The sequence below is a fragment of the Podarcis pityusensis genome (assembly GCF_964106645.2).
Source record: "Podarcis pityusensis genome assembly, chromosome: 2".
NCBI classification, from domain to species: Eukaryota; Metazoa; Chordata; class Lepidosauria; order Squamata; family Lacertidae; genus Podarcis; species Podarcis pityusensis.
The window spans coordinates 43,700,310-43,718,436 of NC_138029.1; the positions used below are offsets into that span (position 1 = coordinate 43,700,310).

The 18,127-nt window shown below is 46.2% G+C and overlaps 1 protein-coding gene across 2 annotated transcripts in view; it reads right to left on the reverse strand.

Annotated features, from left to right (window-relative positions):
• ADGRE5 (adhesion G protein-coupled receptor E5) overlaps positions 1 to 18,127 on the reverse strand; it is a 52,897-nt gene that overhangs the window by 5,972 nt on the left and 28,798 nt on the right. For both annotated transcript variants that reach the window (XM_080996020.1, XM_080996019.1), the window contains 8 exons: positions 17,410 to 17,553; positions 13,888 to 13,934; positions 9,050 to 9,142; positions 6,713 to 6,881; positions 5,764 to 5,877; positions 3,156 to 3,385; positions 2,654 to 2,824; positions 798 to 989 (listed from right to left, as the gene is read on the reverse strand). In XM_080996020.1, the coding sequence (XP_080852146.1) occupies positions 798 to 989; positions 2,654 to 2,824; positions 3,156 to 3,385; positions 5,764 to 5,877; positions 6,713 to 6,881; positions 9,050 to 9,142; positions 13,888 to 13,934; positions 17,410 to 17,553 (1,160 nt within the window). The remainder of the gene's footprint in view (positions 1 to 797; positions 990 to 2,653; positions 2,825 to 3,155; positions 3,386 to 5,763; positions 5,878 to 6,712; positions 6,882 to 9,049; positions 9,143 to 13,887; positions 13,935 to 17,409; positions 17,554 to 18,127) is intronic.

Below are 18,127 nucleotides of genomic sequence, written 5' to 3' on the forward strand. Positions count from 1 at the left end.
CCAGGGGGAGGTTGTGAAAGGGGCTACTTGTTGGGGGGGAAATGCATAAGGTCCCCAAATCCAAAGGGAGGAAAATCCAGCTGCCTACTTGTTTGGGGAAGAACTTGAATTGGTACTTTGCAAACTGAAATGGTCCATACTGGAGATCTGCTACCATGCCACGGTATCAAGCAACCCTTCCCTTGCCTCTAAGTGATATGGCAGCTGCAGTTTGACATTGTAACACAAACTGCCTTTCTGGCAAATGCCCCTGCCGTTTAGATAGACGTTTCACAAAGCAGCTCATTTCTATCATCAGCTTTGGACATAATGACGATGCAAGGGGAACAGGTTGAGCCAAGTGCCTTGCACTTTTGTCCCTCCACCTCTTCACCTTCTGCAAAAACATTATTTGCTCCTCCTTCAGCATGGTGTCCATATCCTATAAAGCTGTCCCACATCGGGAGACCCCCCCCACACACAGAGGGAGATGCAAAAATGGAAATATGACAAAACAGGAATTGCAAGGTGCTTCCTGTTCCCACCGCATCATTGCCACATCCTACAGCCTGCTGTAGCCATCAGTTCCTTAGTCTCCTTAGCTTCCTGCTCCCAAGCACAGGGTCTTTGTAATGCTGTCAGCAAGGGCTGTAGTCAAGGGATGCTCACTAGCCTGAGTAAGAAGCCAGGAGCTCCTGTCAACAGGGGTGCTATCAAAGGGCCCTGGGCTACCCCCACCCCCCAATTGTTTCCCTTGGAATAGCTCTGGTCAAATAGCTCTCTGTGTGCATGCTAGCAGGCCAATCCTGGCCAGTTACCTGGTTGCCAGTGTTCCCGGCACCCATGAGGAATATGACGTAGCCAACGAAGAGGGCCAGGCAAAGGTGGAGGTGGATGGTGGTGCGGATGCCTCGGATGGCACGGCAGAACAGGAAGGTGAGGATGGACAGGAACAGGCAGATCAGAGACACAACCAGTCCAATCTTGGTGATGATATCCAGACCCCAGTCCTGCCACAATGACAAAAGACTTAGCCCATGCAATACAAGCCAAGTCTTAGGGGAAATCTGGCATAACTGGCTGATTACCCAAAAAGGACCTCCCCACCAAGGACACTGATAATAATAAGCTGAATTGCAGTCTCAGTTCCTAGTCTCTAGGAGGCAATGTTTTGAAGCCACTGGAAACTTTAATGGGAAGAAGGGTCAGAAGTCCTGTTATCTAGGCTGAACCTCTCCTTGCTCTTTGGACAACCTGCTTTGACTCCTACGTCTTCTCCACAAAACACCAGGGACCATAACTCCTAGTCTTGGTTTTGATCTAGCCTCAAACAGTTGTGAGTCCTTGGGCTTCAGAGTACCTGCAGCCTCTCTTCTTTCCCCTCTAGTCACCGCATACACTCCCTCCTCCCCTCTTGTCTCCTTAGCTTCATGCTCCCAAGTAAGTCAGTCAAGTGAGCTGAGCCAAAGCCAGGAGCATGAATGTCTCCTCTGGGTCGTCCCCCAGTCCTTACTCTCTGTACCCAGCTAGCATCTCTCTGCTTCCTCCTGCTGTTGCCAGGCTGATCTTGAACTCACCCGTCCGTCACAGTGGAGGTTTAGACCCCACGTAAGTAGCCTACAGCACAGGTAGGGAGCCTGTGGTGCCTCAAATATCTCCCCCTTGATGACTAGTCGTGCTGCCTGAGGCTGATGGGAGTTCAGCAACATCTGGAGGGCCAGAGGCATCCCATCTCTGGGCTGGGAAATGGAAGGGCAGGCAAGCAGCAAGCAAGGCAATTGCTCCAGAAGCTGTTGCTTGCTGTGGCAAGTGTCCTCTGCTTCCTACCGTTAAAAAAATGCCACTACTCTCACAGTGTGCCCCCCCCCCCATTTCTCGTTGTTGGTTTCTGCCTTGTGTGCAGGTTTGAACATGTGCACAACACTAAGAAAGAGAGCAGGCCATGCCTCCAGCCAGCGCTTCACCCCACGGACCCCAGCAGGTGCTTGTGTGAGCCAAGCAGCTGACTCTGTGTCTGCTAAAAAGCCATCTGATGCGCATCCATTATCTGCGCTGCTGGTGTGACATCAAGAGAAGAAACACTCATATCCCTGCAAAGTCAGCTCCTTCAGGGCGACTTCAGATGCAGCCCTCAAACAGCAAGGACAACTCTCTGCTTCCCACACATTTGTGGTATAACATACAAAAATGGAAGATCTACATCTCCCCTGTGATACGGCTGTGGTCACTCAGTATGCGTGGGATGCACGCAGTCCAGCACAGGAAAAGGTGTGCAAGTTTTCCCTTTATAGGTTTTTTCCTCTGGGAACACAAATAGTGAATCAATCATGTTCACTTTGACACTTCTTGTAATGTCTCTGTCACTCCACCTCTCTCAAGCTTATGTCAAGTCTCTGAATCACTGCTTGCATCCAACACTGCTGTTGCAGGAGCGAAACAGGCTTCTGCTTATGCAACAGGACTTCCCGTTCCTCTTCTCCACACTGTAATCCTCAAAACTCTGCCCCAGAGGTTTGGGGGACTCCGGGAAATATTTTGAGTGCATACAGGGGGAGAAAGTGAAGTCCACTCATGCAGTGTTGGATACAACCCACTCTAATGTCTCCTCCTAACTGCAGTACATGGGAAGATAATGTGTCAGTGGCCAAGAAAATGAAAGGGCTTTTGGACTCACCTCCACATCATAGAAGGCCATGAGGACAGCAAAGCTGGTGAGGTGGTCGCACCGGCAGTATGTGCTGGTGTCAGTGGTGTCTAGGCGTGTGCAGCCTTCTTGAGACCAGTGCCCACTGCCATTGACAGGCTTCCAGAAGGCACAAATCACCTGCAGGTCAGGCTTTGATTCCTAAGAAGAAAAGTGGGAGGGAAGCATCTTGAGGTACCTGGAGGTTAGGAGCAGCGGAGTAGTATTCTCGGTAACTTGATACTACAAATGTGTACATGTACACAGAATGGGAGGAAGCATAAACAGTCTGAACTTAATGCTGATAATATGGATCAATGAGATGTCAACATCTGCTCATGGGAGATGGACAGAAGAGGACTGAGAAGGCCCTTCTTTTCTGGCACGTCTGCTTCCTCGTGTAAAAGGGCAAGGTTGGAACAGAAAAATGGCCCGCACAGAGTATTGGCGATGGCTGGTGCTAGGGAGGGCAAAGAGGGAATTATGTACTCACTGCTGTCCGGTGACTGAAGTTGAAAAAGACGGGGGCCCTCAAGGCTGTGGTTTCGTTGTGGCCCACAAAAGCAGAGGCCACCGTGGACAGGACCTCATAGTTGGGCTTGCCTGGCACCTGTGCACATTGTGGGGACTTCCCCACTCGCTCCCATTCTTTCCCTTCAACGTGAGCATCAGCCAGGATGGGCCCCAGCCTGTGGTAGGAGAGAAGGCCGGCCAGGCCCAAAGCTGAAAAGAGAAAAGTGTTAGTCGGAACTGAAGAACTAAACAGGTGCTGGTATGATGAAAACTAAAGGCCGGTCTTTATGCGCAGCAGAATGAGGTGACAAGAATCCTGAAAGGGGAGAAAAGATTCTACTGTTTTATTTAGCAGCTAGAAGGATATCAGAATTTTGAGTTGCTCTCTATGAAGATAGAGGAAAAAACACTGCAACTAGAACAGCAGGAATTGGGTTGGGGTGCAGCCTCCCACTTGCTCCATATGCTTAAAAAATGTTTTTTTACAGGGAATATTTTACATATTTTACATTATGGGAGGTGGGGAGACATCCCCACCCACAAACTTGTGGTATGGTCTGTTCTTTCACCCTATTGTGCTGCATGTGTGGACTAGGCCTAAGAAATATCAACACAGGGAAAGCTCCCCCTGCTTCCCTTTAAAAATGTACAAACCTCCTTGGATCAAGCTGTGGCTAAGGAAGGGTTGCTGTAACTCAGTTGAAGAGAACCTATTACGCATGCAGGAGGTCTCAGATTCAATCCTTGACATCTCCAGGTACAAAACTCTGGAAAGCCACTGCCAGTTAGTTGTCAACCAGGGATGGAGAGCCTTTTACAGCCTGAGGGCTACATTTCTGCCTAGATAACCTAAGGGAGAATTAAGTACTCACTGGTGTGACTACTTGGTGAGGCAAGAGGCAAAAGTGTGTGGAGCAATGAATGCAAATTTCACCTTTGTATAGTAGGCTAGTTTCTATACACACACACACCCTCCAGCCAGCCAAGGCATTATCAAGAGTTCAAGGACACATTCCGGCCAGGCAAAAGCAATCAGGGTACAAAACAGGTCCAGTGTGGGAAAGTTTCAAAGGCTAGACAGAAAAGCCCCGACTCCCCACTTTGGGTGCAGACAGCACTGAGCTGGAAGGACCAATGGCCCTGAACAGTGCAAAACAGTTTCCTATGCAGGCTGAAGGTGCATCTAGTCCAGCATTTGGAATTGTAGATGGTGTGTATGAGCAAGAGAAGAGAAGAGGATTAATTCCTTCTTCCTCTGTTTATGGGATCCTCAGAGCATCTGCCTGGCCACTGCTGCAAAACGATGGCTCCTCAGAAGCCCATGCCTCTGGGGCGCCAAGAGTCTACTCTTGTTTGGGATGTGGTACGCATTCAGAGCTTCTGAACATGCAAGCTGCATTTTGCTATCAAAGGTGGACCCACTATGTAGGAAGTTCCTGAAATTATGTATATGCTATGTGAAGAAGAATACTCCCTTTTGCCCACCCTAAATATTCTGCCAATCCTATTGGTAACCCTTATTATGAGAGAGGAAGGGCGGGGGCAAATCTCTCCATACCATTTGTTTTTCTTAAAATAAAGCTTTTTAACAGGCCTTTCCACTCAGTTGTCTTTTTCTTTTTTGTCTCATAAGTTGAAATGCCCCAAGCACTTCTGCTTCTCCCAACACATACTTAGACTGGCTATCGAGGGAGCTGCTCTCAAGCATTCACCACCTGCATCCCACACCTTGACAGCAATAGAGCTATTTGTGGAGAACCTGTGGTTCTCCAATTGCTGTTGGACTACAAGTCCCATCATCCCTGACCACAGGCCATGTTAACTAGCACTGGTGGGGGGCTGAAACAACTTCGAGGGAGCCACAGGCTCCCCATCCCTGGCACTGGGGAAACTTTGCATTCTTTGTAAAACAAGATACAAGCGCCTCAGGTTGACTCTCTGGCATAGGGATTTCTAAGCGCTGCATTCCATCACCCCAAGCAGCCCTCAAGTTAGTTTACAAGATTAAATTCAATATACAGTGGTACCTCGGGTTAAGTACTTAATTTGTTCCGGAGGTCCGTACTTAACCTGAAACTGTTCTTAACCTGAAGCACCACTTTAGCTAATGGGGCCTCCTGCTGCTGCCGCGCCGCCGGAGCACGATTTCTGATCTCATCCTGAAGCAAAGTTTTTAACCTGAAGCACTATTTCTGGGTTAGTGGAGTCTGTAACCTGAAGCGTATGTAACCCGAGGTACCACTGTACAAAACAGTACCATTCAAAATAGTAACAATAAAATGAAATGGCATAGTTCTGATCTAGTTATGGAGCTCCACAGGCATACACAGGCTTGTTTGCATGTGGACATCACCTGCAGATGGTGAACACACATAAATTAGCTGTGCCTTGAAATGTGGATTCCCCATCTCTATCGCCCTACCCCACCACAAAATACAAAGCCTGGCCATTGAAGTTGCATCCTTAGGGAAGCTAGCTCTTCTCCATTGCCTCTTCCCGGCTTTTCCTGTCAGCTGAAGGCCTCTTGCTGCGGGCCACAGCTGCATCTGCACTCCAGCCCCTTTGTGGTGTACATGGGGTTCCCTTACCTTCACCTTCTTTGCTTGCTGCTTCCCAGTTTAGCTTCATTTGGATAGAATCCTGCAGCAGCCATGCTGGGCTCTGGCTTTGGTTCCCAGCTGTCCTGATGTCCATGGTCAACTCTGGAGTGAATGAAAAAAAACCCCGGCCGAGTTTGACAGCCAGCAGAAAAGACAACACCACAGGAACATGTGTCACTTTCCTCAAAAGCTACTCCACTTGTAGTCTCTCCCAGCATGGGAAAGATCTTGCATGCCACAAAAAAGAACTGGGAAAGGAGGGAAGAACGTTCCTGATGATTCCAGTGCCAGCCTTTCCCACTGTTATGTACTGAGTTGAATAGGATCCAAACTGCAGCAGTCTGATTGGTCCTAGAACAATAGGATCCAAATTGCAGCAGTCTGATTGGTCCTAGAACAATAGGATTCAGAATGCAGCAGTCTGATTGGTCCTAGAACAATGCAGCAGTATGATTGGTTGGCAGGAACCACCCAATCATGCTCCAGATATAAGTGAATCCACAACCTGATTGGCTTACAGTAGAATTCCAGAATTAGCCAATCATGTGCAGCCCATTGTGTAAATAATGTATATAAAGCAAATACTTTGAGGGGACTTTCATTCATTCCTCCTCACCACTATGAGCTAAATAAAGAGCATGAAATCACTTTGCGACTCTGAGTATATTTCACCCACCCTGAAAGGGTCACAGGGTGCACAGCCAAGGGAGCCCACATGGTGCACTTCAGGTGCCTTAGGGACTCCAATAGCCATCATTCCTGGTCATTGGGTCATGCATGCTGGGGCTGATGGGAGTTGGAGTCCCAACAACATCTGGAAGGCTACGCCTGGGAGATAGGGTAGATACACCTGCAATGGGGGGGACGGGACAGGGAAATCCCAACCTCTGTCACCGAGGGAACCCTCAGGTCACCTGCAAACACTCTGCACACCAACCTGTTCCATTGCTGCTCCCGGTGCTCACAGTGTTTTTGGGTAAAGCGAATGCTAGAACTCTGAGCAGGACCTCCACAGTTTCCATCATCTCAGTGACGAAACGGTGCCCTTGCTCCTTGTTTCCACTTGGCATCAGAGCCACGAGGTCATCCAGCAGTGCCAGCAGACTCTTGAGAAGGAAGATAGGATGTCATCAGCTCTCAAGGGAAAAAGCTGCCACCATTATGGCAGTTCAATACAGGAACAATTATTTGCACATTTATTCAAAATTAAATTTGAATTGTTTTGTTTAATTAATTCAACAAAATTAATGAACTTGATCCACTAATACCAGCTTTTCAAAGTCTGATAGTCATTTACACCTCCAGCATATGGTCTGAGTGTTATCTCACTTGATATTTTGCATTTCAGAAGAAATACAATTGACTAAAGTAGTAATGTTTATTTTGGCTCACGTTGTGAACAGCAATAGCTTTCTGGTAGTTAATTGTTCCAATGGTGGCTTATTGTTAACCTCTTAGCTACCAATGGAAATACACCAAATTTTGATGTGCGAATAGAAGTTTTGTCTACCGACTACTAGTTGAAGCTTGTCCAGCCTCCTCTCCATTTTTTTTTAATGCTCGTAAATAAACAAAAATTGACGCAGCTGGGATTGATCTAATTCAGCCCTGTAAACTGAACTGGTCTTGCCAATATTGTGCAAACATTTGCATGAGTACAGGGAGGATGGAGGGCTCCATAAACATGTACACAGTGCGGTGGTAGGGAATGTAAACTTAAAATGTTTTTGTTTCAGTATACTTCTTTAATGGCTGCTGCTGGTGGTGTTTAGCTGCTATTATTTAGGATTAAGTCAGAACAATATGGCTTTAACTGGATGATGACGACGATTTATGAAGGGTTGTTTCCAGCTAAATTATACTCAAGAGAAGATCCTTTGAAATGAATGGACCTCAGTCAGTCATATCCAATCATTTCAATTGGTATGCTCTGAGTAGGACTAACATTGGAGGCGGCCCAAAATTTTGTACACCACTCATGTCCTAAAAGGCTCATGAGTCCTAAAAGGCTGTGTATAGTTCAACAATAAATAAAGTACAGTGGTGCCTCGCAAGACGAAATTAATCCGTTCCGCGAGTCTCTTCGTCTAGCGGTTTTTTCGTCTTGCGAAGCAACCCTATTAGCGGCTTAGCGGATTAGCGCTATTAGCAGTTTAGCGGCTATTAAAGGCTTATCGGCTTAGCGGCTATTAGCGGCTTAGAAAAAGGGGGGGGAGCAAAAAAAATCTCAAGACTCGCAAGACATTTTCGTCTTGCGAAGCAAGCCCGTAGGGAAATTCGTCCTGCGAAGCGCATCGAAAAACGGAAAACCCTTTCGTCTAGCGGGTTTTTCGTCTTGCGAGGTATTCGTCTTGCGGGGCACCACTGTAAAATAAATGGAAAAACTGCTGCTGGAGAGGAGAGAGGAGAGGATATTAGGCAGAACAGCCGGTGAAGAGGAGGTCACAACCAGCGTGTGTGAGAAGAAAAGCACAGCTGCACATGTGCATGGGGGAAAACTGAATGAAATTTTGCCCTTAAGATTTAAGAAGAATCTTTAATCACTGATAGTGCTGTATTTTGGTATTATTATTCTATCTGACCCATTGCTAAACATTCCCAGCACCAGTGTCTCTGGCCCTCCAGATGTTGTTGGACCCCAATGCCCGTCAGTCCCAGTCAACATGGCCAGTGGTCTGTGATGTAGCAGCTGATGTCAAAAGCAATGTCTGCAGGGCTCACAGGTCCTGCACCCAGAACTAGACCACAACCATTTTGTTTAGACAACCTTTTGGTCTGGGATGTTTCACTTGCAAATATTGTTAGTGTGAAATGGAAAGTAGAACCAGGTCATTTAAAAAAATATGCTTTCCCTCATTCGCTTGCTCTACAGGGGCAGGAAATGCGCATATATATATATATATAGATACACATATGTATGTGTGTGTGCGTGTGTGTATTTGAGAGTCACTTACTAAAATGGTCTTAAAGGCAGCTTCATGTGCAACATTTGCATGTGTTCCTGCACTGTGCAGACTTGTACTATATGGGTACACCCTGCAGAGACTCCCCATTTGTTGCAATTACTGCTTCAGTGGGAAAACATATCCTCTCCTCATGGAAAATGTATGAAGCACCATTTTTCTGACAGGAAGTGATGGTTGGCTAGAAAGCACTACATGTTGGCCTCTGTTTCCACTTATTTTTAGAGCAGCACATTCTGCTAAGCCCTGCAGCTTTGACCTTTGGAGTAAAGTATTAGAGAAGGCAAAGTAGAAACCAGCTTGAAACATACCTGCAGCTGCTTCTTTGCGTCTGTTGCCCCTTGCATTTCCAGCAATGAATCGCAGAGATGCTTCCTTTTTGCTTTGAAGTCACAGAGGAGTGCCTGGAAAACAATCCCCACAAAACTTTAAATTGCTGCGCCTGTTTAAGCCTACGGGCGAAGCAAGGAAGCAGCATTCACATCTCTTTAGTGCTGGTACACTTGATTTTTAAAATAACAAACAGCTGGCGCCAGGAGACTCTGATCCAGATCAGGGTCATGGCATGAGACGTACTTTAAGTCCTTTGCCCCGGCCTCAGTCCCAGACTGAACAGACGGCCCCCACAACAGCTCTTTGCAATGAGAGGGAAGCTGCAAAGGGCTAATGCTGTGGACTGAGCAGCTGCGTCACAAATGCAAGAGGAAAGAGGCCCTAGGAAATGCAGAGAGCGAGATTCAAGACAAATGGCTATAATCCAGCACACAGCTACATGCGCACAACACCTATTTAGGACAAGTGGGCACAAAGTGACAGCCAGTATTTTGTTGACATTTAACAGCAATGCTCAAATTTCCCTCTAAAGTAGTTTAAACATTCCCACTTTCACTAAGCCGGGGCTTTATGAGGATGCTTTCAGGGAAGCAAATCACAGATGTTTTAACTCTGTGGCTACATAACTCATGGATTAATTGTTACCCCTCAGCTGAAACGTAAAGCCTTTGGATGGATTGGTAGTTTCATGGGCATTAGCATGAAGGTTGGCGCTGTGGGTTAAACCACAGAGCCTAGGACTTGCCGATCAGAAGGTTGGCGGTTCGAATCCCCATGATGGGGTGAGCTCCCGTTGCTCAGTCCCTGCTCCTGCCAACCTAGCAGTTCAAAAGGACGTCAAAGTGCAAGTAGATAAATAGGTACCGCTCCGGTGGGAAGAGAAACGTGTTTCTGTGCGCTGCTCTGGTTCACCAGAAGCGGCTTAGTCATGCTGGCCACATGACCAGCTGTACCACATGACGAGAGGGAAAAATAGTGGAAGTGAACAGCTGGCTTCGCAAATGGTGTGAACAGGAACGGTTTGGATTCTTAGATCATGGACTGCAGTTTCTTGAAGATGGACTTCTGGCAAGCGATGGGCTGCACCTCACAATGGTTGGGAGGAATGTTTTTGCCAAAAATCTCAGAAACCTCATCAGGAGGGCTTTAAACTGACTAATGTGGGGGAGGGAGACCGTGCTCCTGAAGGTAGGAGTCTATCAATTGATGAAGATGATCATCCAAATGTCATAGACCAAATGGAGCAAACAGCATGCAGACCTAGTGGTGGGAGGAAAAAATCCTTAAATAAGAGACACGGGGGAATGATTAATGGACTTCAATGTCTGTACACTAATGCGCAAAGCATGGGAAATAAACAAGATGAGCTTGAGCTCTTGGTACAGCAAACTAAATATGACATAATAGGCATCACTGAAACCTGGTGGGATAAGTCCCACGATTGGAATGTAATAATGGAAGGATACAATCTATTTCAGAGAAGCAGACCAGACAAGAAAGGAGGAGGAGTGGCATTATATGTCAGGGATGTGTATACCTGTGAAGAGATCCAAGATTTAGAACCTCAAAGCCAAAGTGAGAGCATTTGGGTCAAAATTAAGGGAGAGAAGAATAACAGTGACCTCATTGTGGGAGTTTACTATAGATCCCCAAGCCAAACGGAGGACATAGATGATGCCTTCCTGGAACAGATGGCCAAGCATGCAAAAGGAAGGGAGATAGTAGTAATGGGGGACTTCAATTATCCGGATATTTGTTGGATGTCAAACTCAGCCAAGAGCATAAGGTCAAACAGATTCCTCACTGGCCTTGCAGACAACTTCACTGTCCAGAAAGTGGGAGAAACAACAAGAGGAACAGCCATTTTAGATCTGGTCCTAACCAATGTTGATGACCCGGTTAGTGGGGTAGAAGTGGAAGGATCATTAGGCGCGAGTGATCATGCTCTTCTGAAGTTTACTATACAGCGGAAAGGAGCAGCCAAGCATACTAGGACTCAATTTCTTGACTTTAAGAAAGCCGACTTCAAAAAACTTAGGAAAGTGCTGGGTGAGATCCCATGGACAGTAATACTAAAAGGAAAGGGAGTTCATGATGGCTGGGAGTTTGTTAAGAGGGAGATAGTAAAAGCACAACTTCAGGCAATACCAATGAGATGGAAACATGGAAGGTGCCTAAAGAAGCCAGGGTGGCTATCTAAAGAACTTTTAACTGAGTTAAGATTAAAAAAGGATGTGTACAAAAAATGGAAAAGGGGGGAAACCACCAAAGAGGAATTCAAACAAATAGCCAGCACGTGTAGACACAAAGTCAGAAAAGCTAAAGCACAGAATGAACTCAGGCTTGCTAGAGAGGTTAAAAGCAACAAAAAAGGCTTTTATGGGTATGTTCGTAGCAAAAGGAAGAACAAAGAAACAGTGGGGTCACTCAGAGGAGAAGATGGTGAAATGCAAACAGGGGACACAGAAAGAGCTGAACTCCTCAATGCCTTCTTTGCCTCAGTCTTCTCCGATAAAGAAAACAATGCCCGACCTGAAGAATTTAGAGCAAATGATTCAGCAGAGGAAACACAGCCCAGAATAACTAAGGAGATAGTACAAGAATACTTGGCTAGTTTAGATGTATTCAAGTCTCCACGGCCAGATGAACTGCATCCAAGAGTATTAAAAGAACTGGCAGATGTGATCTCAGAACCACTGGCAGTCATCTTTGAGAATTCCTGGAGAACAGGCGAAGTCCCGGCAGACTGTAGGAGGGCAAATGTTGTCCCTATTTTCAAAAAGGGGGAGAGAGAGGACCCAAATAATTACCGCCCAGTCAGTCTGACATCAATACCAGGGAAGATTCTGGAGCAGATCATTAAGCAAACAGTCTGTGAGCACCTAGAAAGGAATGCTGTGATCACCAATAGTCAGCATGGATTTCTGAAAAATAAGTCATGTCAGACTAACCTGATCTCGTTTTTTGACAGAATTACAAGCCTGGTAGATGAAGGGAATGCAGTGGATGTAGCCTACCTTGATTTCAGCAAGGCATTTGACAAGGTGCCCCATGATATTCTTGTAAAGAAGCTGGTAAAATGCGGTCTTGACTATGCTACCACTCAGTGGATTTGTAACTGGCTGACTGACCGAACCCAAAGGGTGCCCATCAATGGTTCCTCTTCATCCTGGAGAAGAGTGACTAGTGGGGTGCCACAGGGTTCTGTCTTGGGCCCGGTCTTATTCAACATCTTTATCAACGACTTGGATGTTGGACTCAAGGGCATCCTGATCAAATTTGCAGATGACACCAAACTGGGAGGGGTGGCTAACACCCCAGAGGACAGGATCACACTTCAAAACGACTTTGACAGATTAGAGAACTGGGCCAAAACAAACAAGATGAATTTTAACAGGGAGAAATGTAAAGTATTGCACTTGGGCAAAAAAAATGAGAGGCACAAATACAAGATGGGTGACACCTGGCTTGAGAGCAGTACATGTGAAAAGGATCTAGGAGTCTTGGTTGACCACAAACTTGACATGAGCCAACAGTGTGACGCGGCAGCTAAAAAAGCCAATGCAATTCTGGGCTGCATCAATAGGAGTATAACATCTAGATCAAGGGAAGTAATAGTGCCACTGTATTCTGCTCTGGTCAGACCTCACCTGGAGTACTGTGTCCAGTTCTGGGCACCACAGTTCAAGAAGGACACTGACAAACTGGAACGTGTCCAGAGGAGGGCAACCAAAATGGTCAAAGGCCTGGAAACGATGCCTTATGAGGAACGGCTAAGGGAGCTGGGCATGTTTAGCCTGGAGAAGAGGAGGTTAAGGGGTGATATGATAGCCATGTTCAAATATATAAAAGGATGTCACATAGAGGAGGGAGAAAGGTTGTTTGCTGCTGCTGCAGAGAAGCGGACACGGAGCAATGGATCCAAACTACAAGAAAGAAGATTCCACCTAAACATTAGGAAGAACTTCCTGACAGTAAGAGCTGTTCGACAGTGGAATTTGCTGCCAAGGAGTGTGGTGGAGTCTCCTTCTTTGGAGGTCTTTAAGCAGAGGCTTGACAACCATATGTCAGGAGTGCTCTGATGGTGTTTCCTGCTTGGCAGGGGGTTGGACTCGATGGCCCTTGTGGTCTCTTCCAACTCTATGATTCTATGATTCTACGAGCTGTACGCTGTATGCTGGCTCCCTCGGCCAATAAAGCAAGATGAGCGCCGCAACCCCAGAGTCGGTCACGACTGGACCTAATGGTCAGGGGTCCCTTTACCTTTACCTAATTATCTTTGTAGGAAATTCCTGGGGTTTAAATTCCACAAGGCCTTATTTTAAAAATCATGAATAGCCCCCTCTGCCCTGTCTCAATGGACAAACAGGACAGGACTTTCTATAGAAATGTAGCTTCCTGAGAATCTCAGCTAAGGTTTTTTTTTTTTTTGGTAAAGTTTCTAGTCCTTAAGATGGTAGTGCAAACATGATTAAGTGTATGTGGGAAGTACCTCAAGGGAATTTCCACCATCAGTGTATGACAGCAACCAAGTTTCCAATGGTTACAGGGTGCCATGAACAACTTTTTGCCTCTTCCCATAGCTAATGTAAAGTATGCCAATTAAACACTATATCCAAATCTTCACAATTTGTATCATTTATACATGCAATGTAATGCAGCTTTCCTTAGAGAATTTTGATGGATTTGGTTCTTTTTTCAAATAACCAGATATATGCAGTTCTCGACACAGCAGCCAATTACCCAAGTCAGTAGAAAGCCTATGCATGTAAATTAATTTGGTCTTGATTTCCAAGGTCCAATGTTAGGGACTCACCTGTTCATCTGAACAGTTATCACTTGAAGGCTCCAGGCAGCTGAATTCTGGGGAAAGAAGGACAAATTATCAGAAGGTATTGCTCTCCACCCCTTTCCAAAAAGCCTTTCACATTCTGCTTGCTGTTTTTGAGAGCCAGGGGCACAATACATTGTTCCTTCTACTGAGTAACCCATAATGGCTACAGCAGCTCCTGTTTGAGTGGCAGTAGCTAAATATGTCTGAACCAAACAACGGATATGTATTAGGGTCATGCAGCGACCACAAGATTCAGCTTCTTTCTGTAGTGCTTGGAAGCAGATTTTTGTTGTTGTTTAGTCGTTTAGTCGTGTCCGACTCTTCGTGACCCCATGGACCAGAGCACGCCAGGCACTTCTGTCCTCCACTGCCTCCCGCAGTTTGATCAAACTCATGCCGGTAGCTTCAAGAACACCATCCAACCATCTCATTCTCTGTCGTCCCCTTCTCCTTGCGCCCTCTATCTTTCCCAACATCAGGGTCTTTTCCAGGGAGTCTTCTCTTCTCATGAGGTGGCCAAAGTATTGGAGCCTCAGCTTCACGATCTGTCCTTCCAGTGAGCACTCAGGGCTGATTTCCTTCAGAATGGAGAGGTTTGATCTTCTTGCAGTCCATGGGACTCTCAAGAGTCTCCTCCAGCACCATAATTCAAAAGCATCAATTCTTCGGCGATCAGCCTTCTTTATGGTCCAGCTCTCACTTCCATACATCACTACTGGGAAAACCATGGCTTTTACTATACGGACGGTCTACTTCAAATCTGCTCTGTGTCATTCCAATTTAATTCAATTTTTAGGTCCAAAACTGATCTGTTAAATCCAAAGCTCTGCTTTGTCCCCGTTGACTATAATGGGGAATATAAAAATAACTATAATTTCTTTCCCTTTTCACATAAATGGATGAAATTTGCAGGAAAATGAACCCCTAAACAGTGGGTTAAGCCTGCCAAATTTCAGGTAGATCCTTCCAAAGGTTTTTTGTTTAGGGAACATTTAAAGGTTGCTTTTTTATTAAAGAGTAAAAGTCCCTAACTTTGTTATTTTCTGCCAGAATTGGATGCAAATCGCAGGCTTAGCTGCTCCTTCTGTGGGGATGAAGCCTGTCAAATCTCGGAAATATATATATGTGGTGGTTCTTCTGCAATGGCAGACTTTACTTTTGGGGGGTGGGTAAATTTTCTCCCCTCCTTTTTGTGGGCAAAAATGGGGACATGGAGGAGGTGCTATCCCCCAAGTCACTGTGACTAGAGCACATTGGGAAAATAATTCACTGTGATTGAAAGCAACATTCTGTTTTTCAAAATGAAAGATTCTCCTTCCCACCCACCTCTACTCCCCTCCCCTCCCCAGCTCTGGGTCTTTCCCCAGCCAGCTTGGTTTTGTTTCTTAGAAAAGAGTAAAATAACATATTGGGAGAACATTAAGAACCTACGGAGAGCCTCCTGGATGGCCCATCTAGTCCAATACCCTGTTCTCACACAATGCCTATGGGAAGCCCCAAAGCAGCAGCTGAGCAAAGCAGTGCTCTGCCTGGCTGCGATTCCCAGCCACTGGCATTCAGAGGCATACTGCCTCCAACAGTGGAGGGAGAACGTAGCCGCCATAGCTAGGAGCCTCCCATAGCCCTCTCCCCTCCATGAATTTGTCTAATGCCCCGCAGAGGACCTTAAGGTCCATGAATAACCATTGTTTAGAGGTCCCAGGCCCTAAGGAAGTCAGACTATCCTCCACCAGGGCCAGGGCCTTTTCAGTGATGGCTCCGACCTGGTGGAATGCTCTGGCCCATGAGACTAGGGCCCTTCAGGATTTAACCTCCTTCCGTCGGGCCTGTAAGGCAGAGCTATTCCACCTGGCCTTTAATTTGAATTCAGCCTGATCTTTTATTTCCCTTCTCTTCCCTCCCCCTCCCCTTTTATTCTCCCCTGGCCTCCTCGCTGGCCCAAGTAGGACTAATTCAGCCAGCTAGCCCTGGTGATTATCTAATGCTTATTAGATGGATTTCCCCCAAATTGATTTCTGAACTTTGAATTTTATTGTTATTCATGTTTTTGTACTGTATTTTATGCTGCTTTTACAATTAAGTGTTTTAAATTTGTTGTTAGCAGCCCTGAGCCCAGTTTTTGAACCGGGAAGGGCGGGGTATAAATAAAAAAATATTATTATTATTATTATTATTAATGCTCTTTTAAAGCCACCCACGACTGCCTCTTGCGGAAGCAAAAGCCACGATGCCGTGTGAAGAAGTACTTCCCTTGGTCTCTCCTGAATCCTCCACCCTTGAGCAAGAAAAGGATAAAATAAATCCACTGGCGAATGCTGTCCATTGTTTAGAAATGACCTACAGGTTCCAGCACATGTGGACGAATTCAGACTACAAGAACTCACAGCCATGGAACCTTGTTTCCATGCTTTCAAATGCTGGCCACAGTGGTGGAGGAGTTAGCCCCAACTTTTTAAGGACGGGCTGGGAACTGCGACAGCACACGAAGGGAAAGATGGGGATCCTTCTTTTAGCTGGGGCCCATATGCCGGCATACCCCTTTCTCTCTGTTTCTGCTACCCCCTTCCTTCTCTTCTTCTTTCTGGCCTCCTCCTCACACACTGGGCTGCCAGAGAACAGGACAGACAGCCCTTATCAGATGTCTGGCCTAACCACTTGCAGAGGCCTACCCTCCCCTTCTGCTCCTCCCCATCCAGATTGGCTCCCCATTCTACCCCTCCCACTCTGCATCCTTCCCACCAGGCTCCTCTCTTCAAGGGCGGCGTGTGGCCTCCAGTTGTGGTTTGCTGAGTTCCCGGCTTAGTGCTGCTGCACACACCTGGGGATGTGGGAAGAGTGCTGGCAAAAGGCCTCTTTCCCCTGGGATACACCTGGCTGTCCTGGCCATACAGGCCCTACACAGCAAGGATTGGCCGTTCTGGAGCCACAAGCCCCGGGAGTGCTGCTGAAACAAAGCTCCTCATCACTGCCTGGTCTGAAGGAGCCTGAAGAAGTGGAGAGCCGAGGGTGGTTAATTGTTGTCAGTCAATCTCTCAGGCTGGAAGGGGAATCTGTCAAAGCAGAGTTCCAGGGGAGTGGAAACTAGACACCCCTGTGGAGATGAGCCGTTGATGGAAGTTGTAAGGAAATAATGCACCTGGGTAGCCTAGTTAGATGTTGTCTGAGCAGAAAATGATCACTGTTAACACATCTGGAATCAAATTGTCTTTGCATGCAGGGAGCCAGTGACTGAGGCAAGGAAGGCAAGGTAAGTGTTTTCAGTGTATTGAAGTAATCAATGGACCTTTTCTGCAATTCTTCCCATGCGGATTTAAACTGGGAATAGTGCTACATTAAAGTAAGAACAGAAGGCAAATGTATGCATCTCCCCACCCTGCATTATCTAGACTCTAGGTCTATGTTATTACACATCGTGGCCTTTGACAATGTCAGCCTCCCCCCTCCCCTTAGAACACAGCCCCCTGCCCTCTCCCCCATTTCCTAGCCTCTTCCACCAGAATTTACCTTTGCATTTTGTGATGTTTTTACCCAAAGGTCCAACATCCATATACTGGAAGTACCCTGATGGGCACGTACACAGAAAGCTCCCCTCGACGTTTTCACATTTGGCACTTTCATGACAAATATTTTGTTTACATTCATCAATATCTGAAAAGGAGTGGGGGAGAAACAACAACAACATGAGAATAAGAAATATGAAAAGGGAAACGGGAGGAGGAAGTAAGAAACAACCAAGTTGTCTCCTAGCATTCAGCAATCTGTTGAGCCAACCGGGGGTGTCTTTGGGGACAAGGCAACTAGATAGAATCTCAACTGTGTGAATTCAGTTCTGCTGCAATGCATTCCGCATTATTCCGTGGCTGAAATTCAACCAAGTTTTATTCAGAGCAGATCCACTGAAATTAACGAACACAACTAAGTCAGGCCCATCAATTTCAATAGGTCTACTCTGAGTTAAACTTAGTTGACTATCACCCCATATAACATTTTTACGATGATTCTGTAAAACAGTGTATTCATTTAGATTTCTCACCTGACCTTCATCAGAGCATGCTGTCAGACCAGGGCACAATCACAGACTTAAAATAAAAATACAGCAACAGCAGATCCAGAACAAATAAACAATAAAATAACATTGACAAATGGAGTTAAGACTTGGTGCAGTTAAATAGGCATCTACAAAGGCTTTCTGGAAAAGATAGGTTTTCAACTTGGGTGCCAA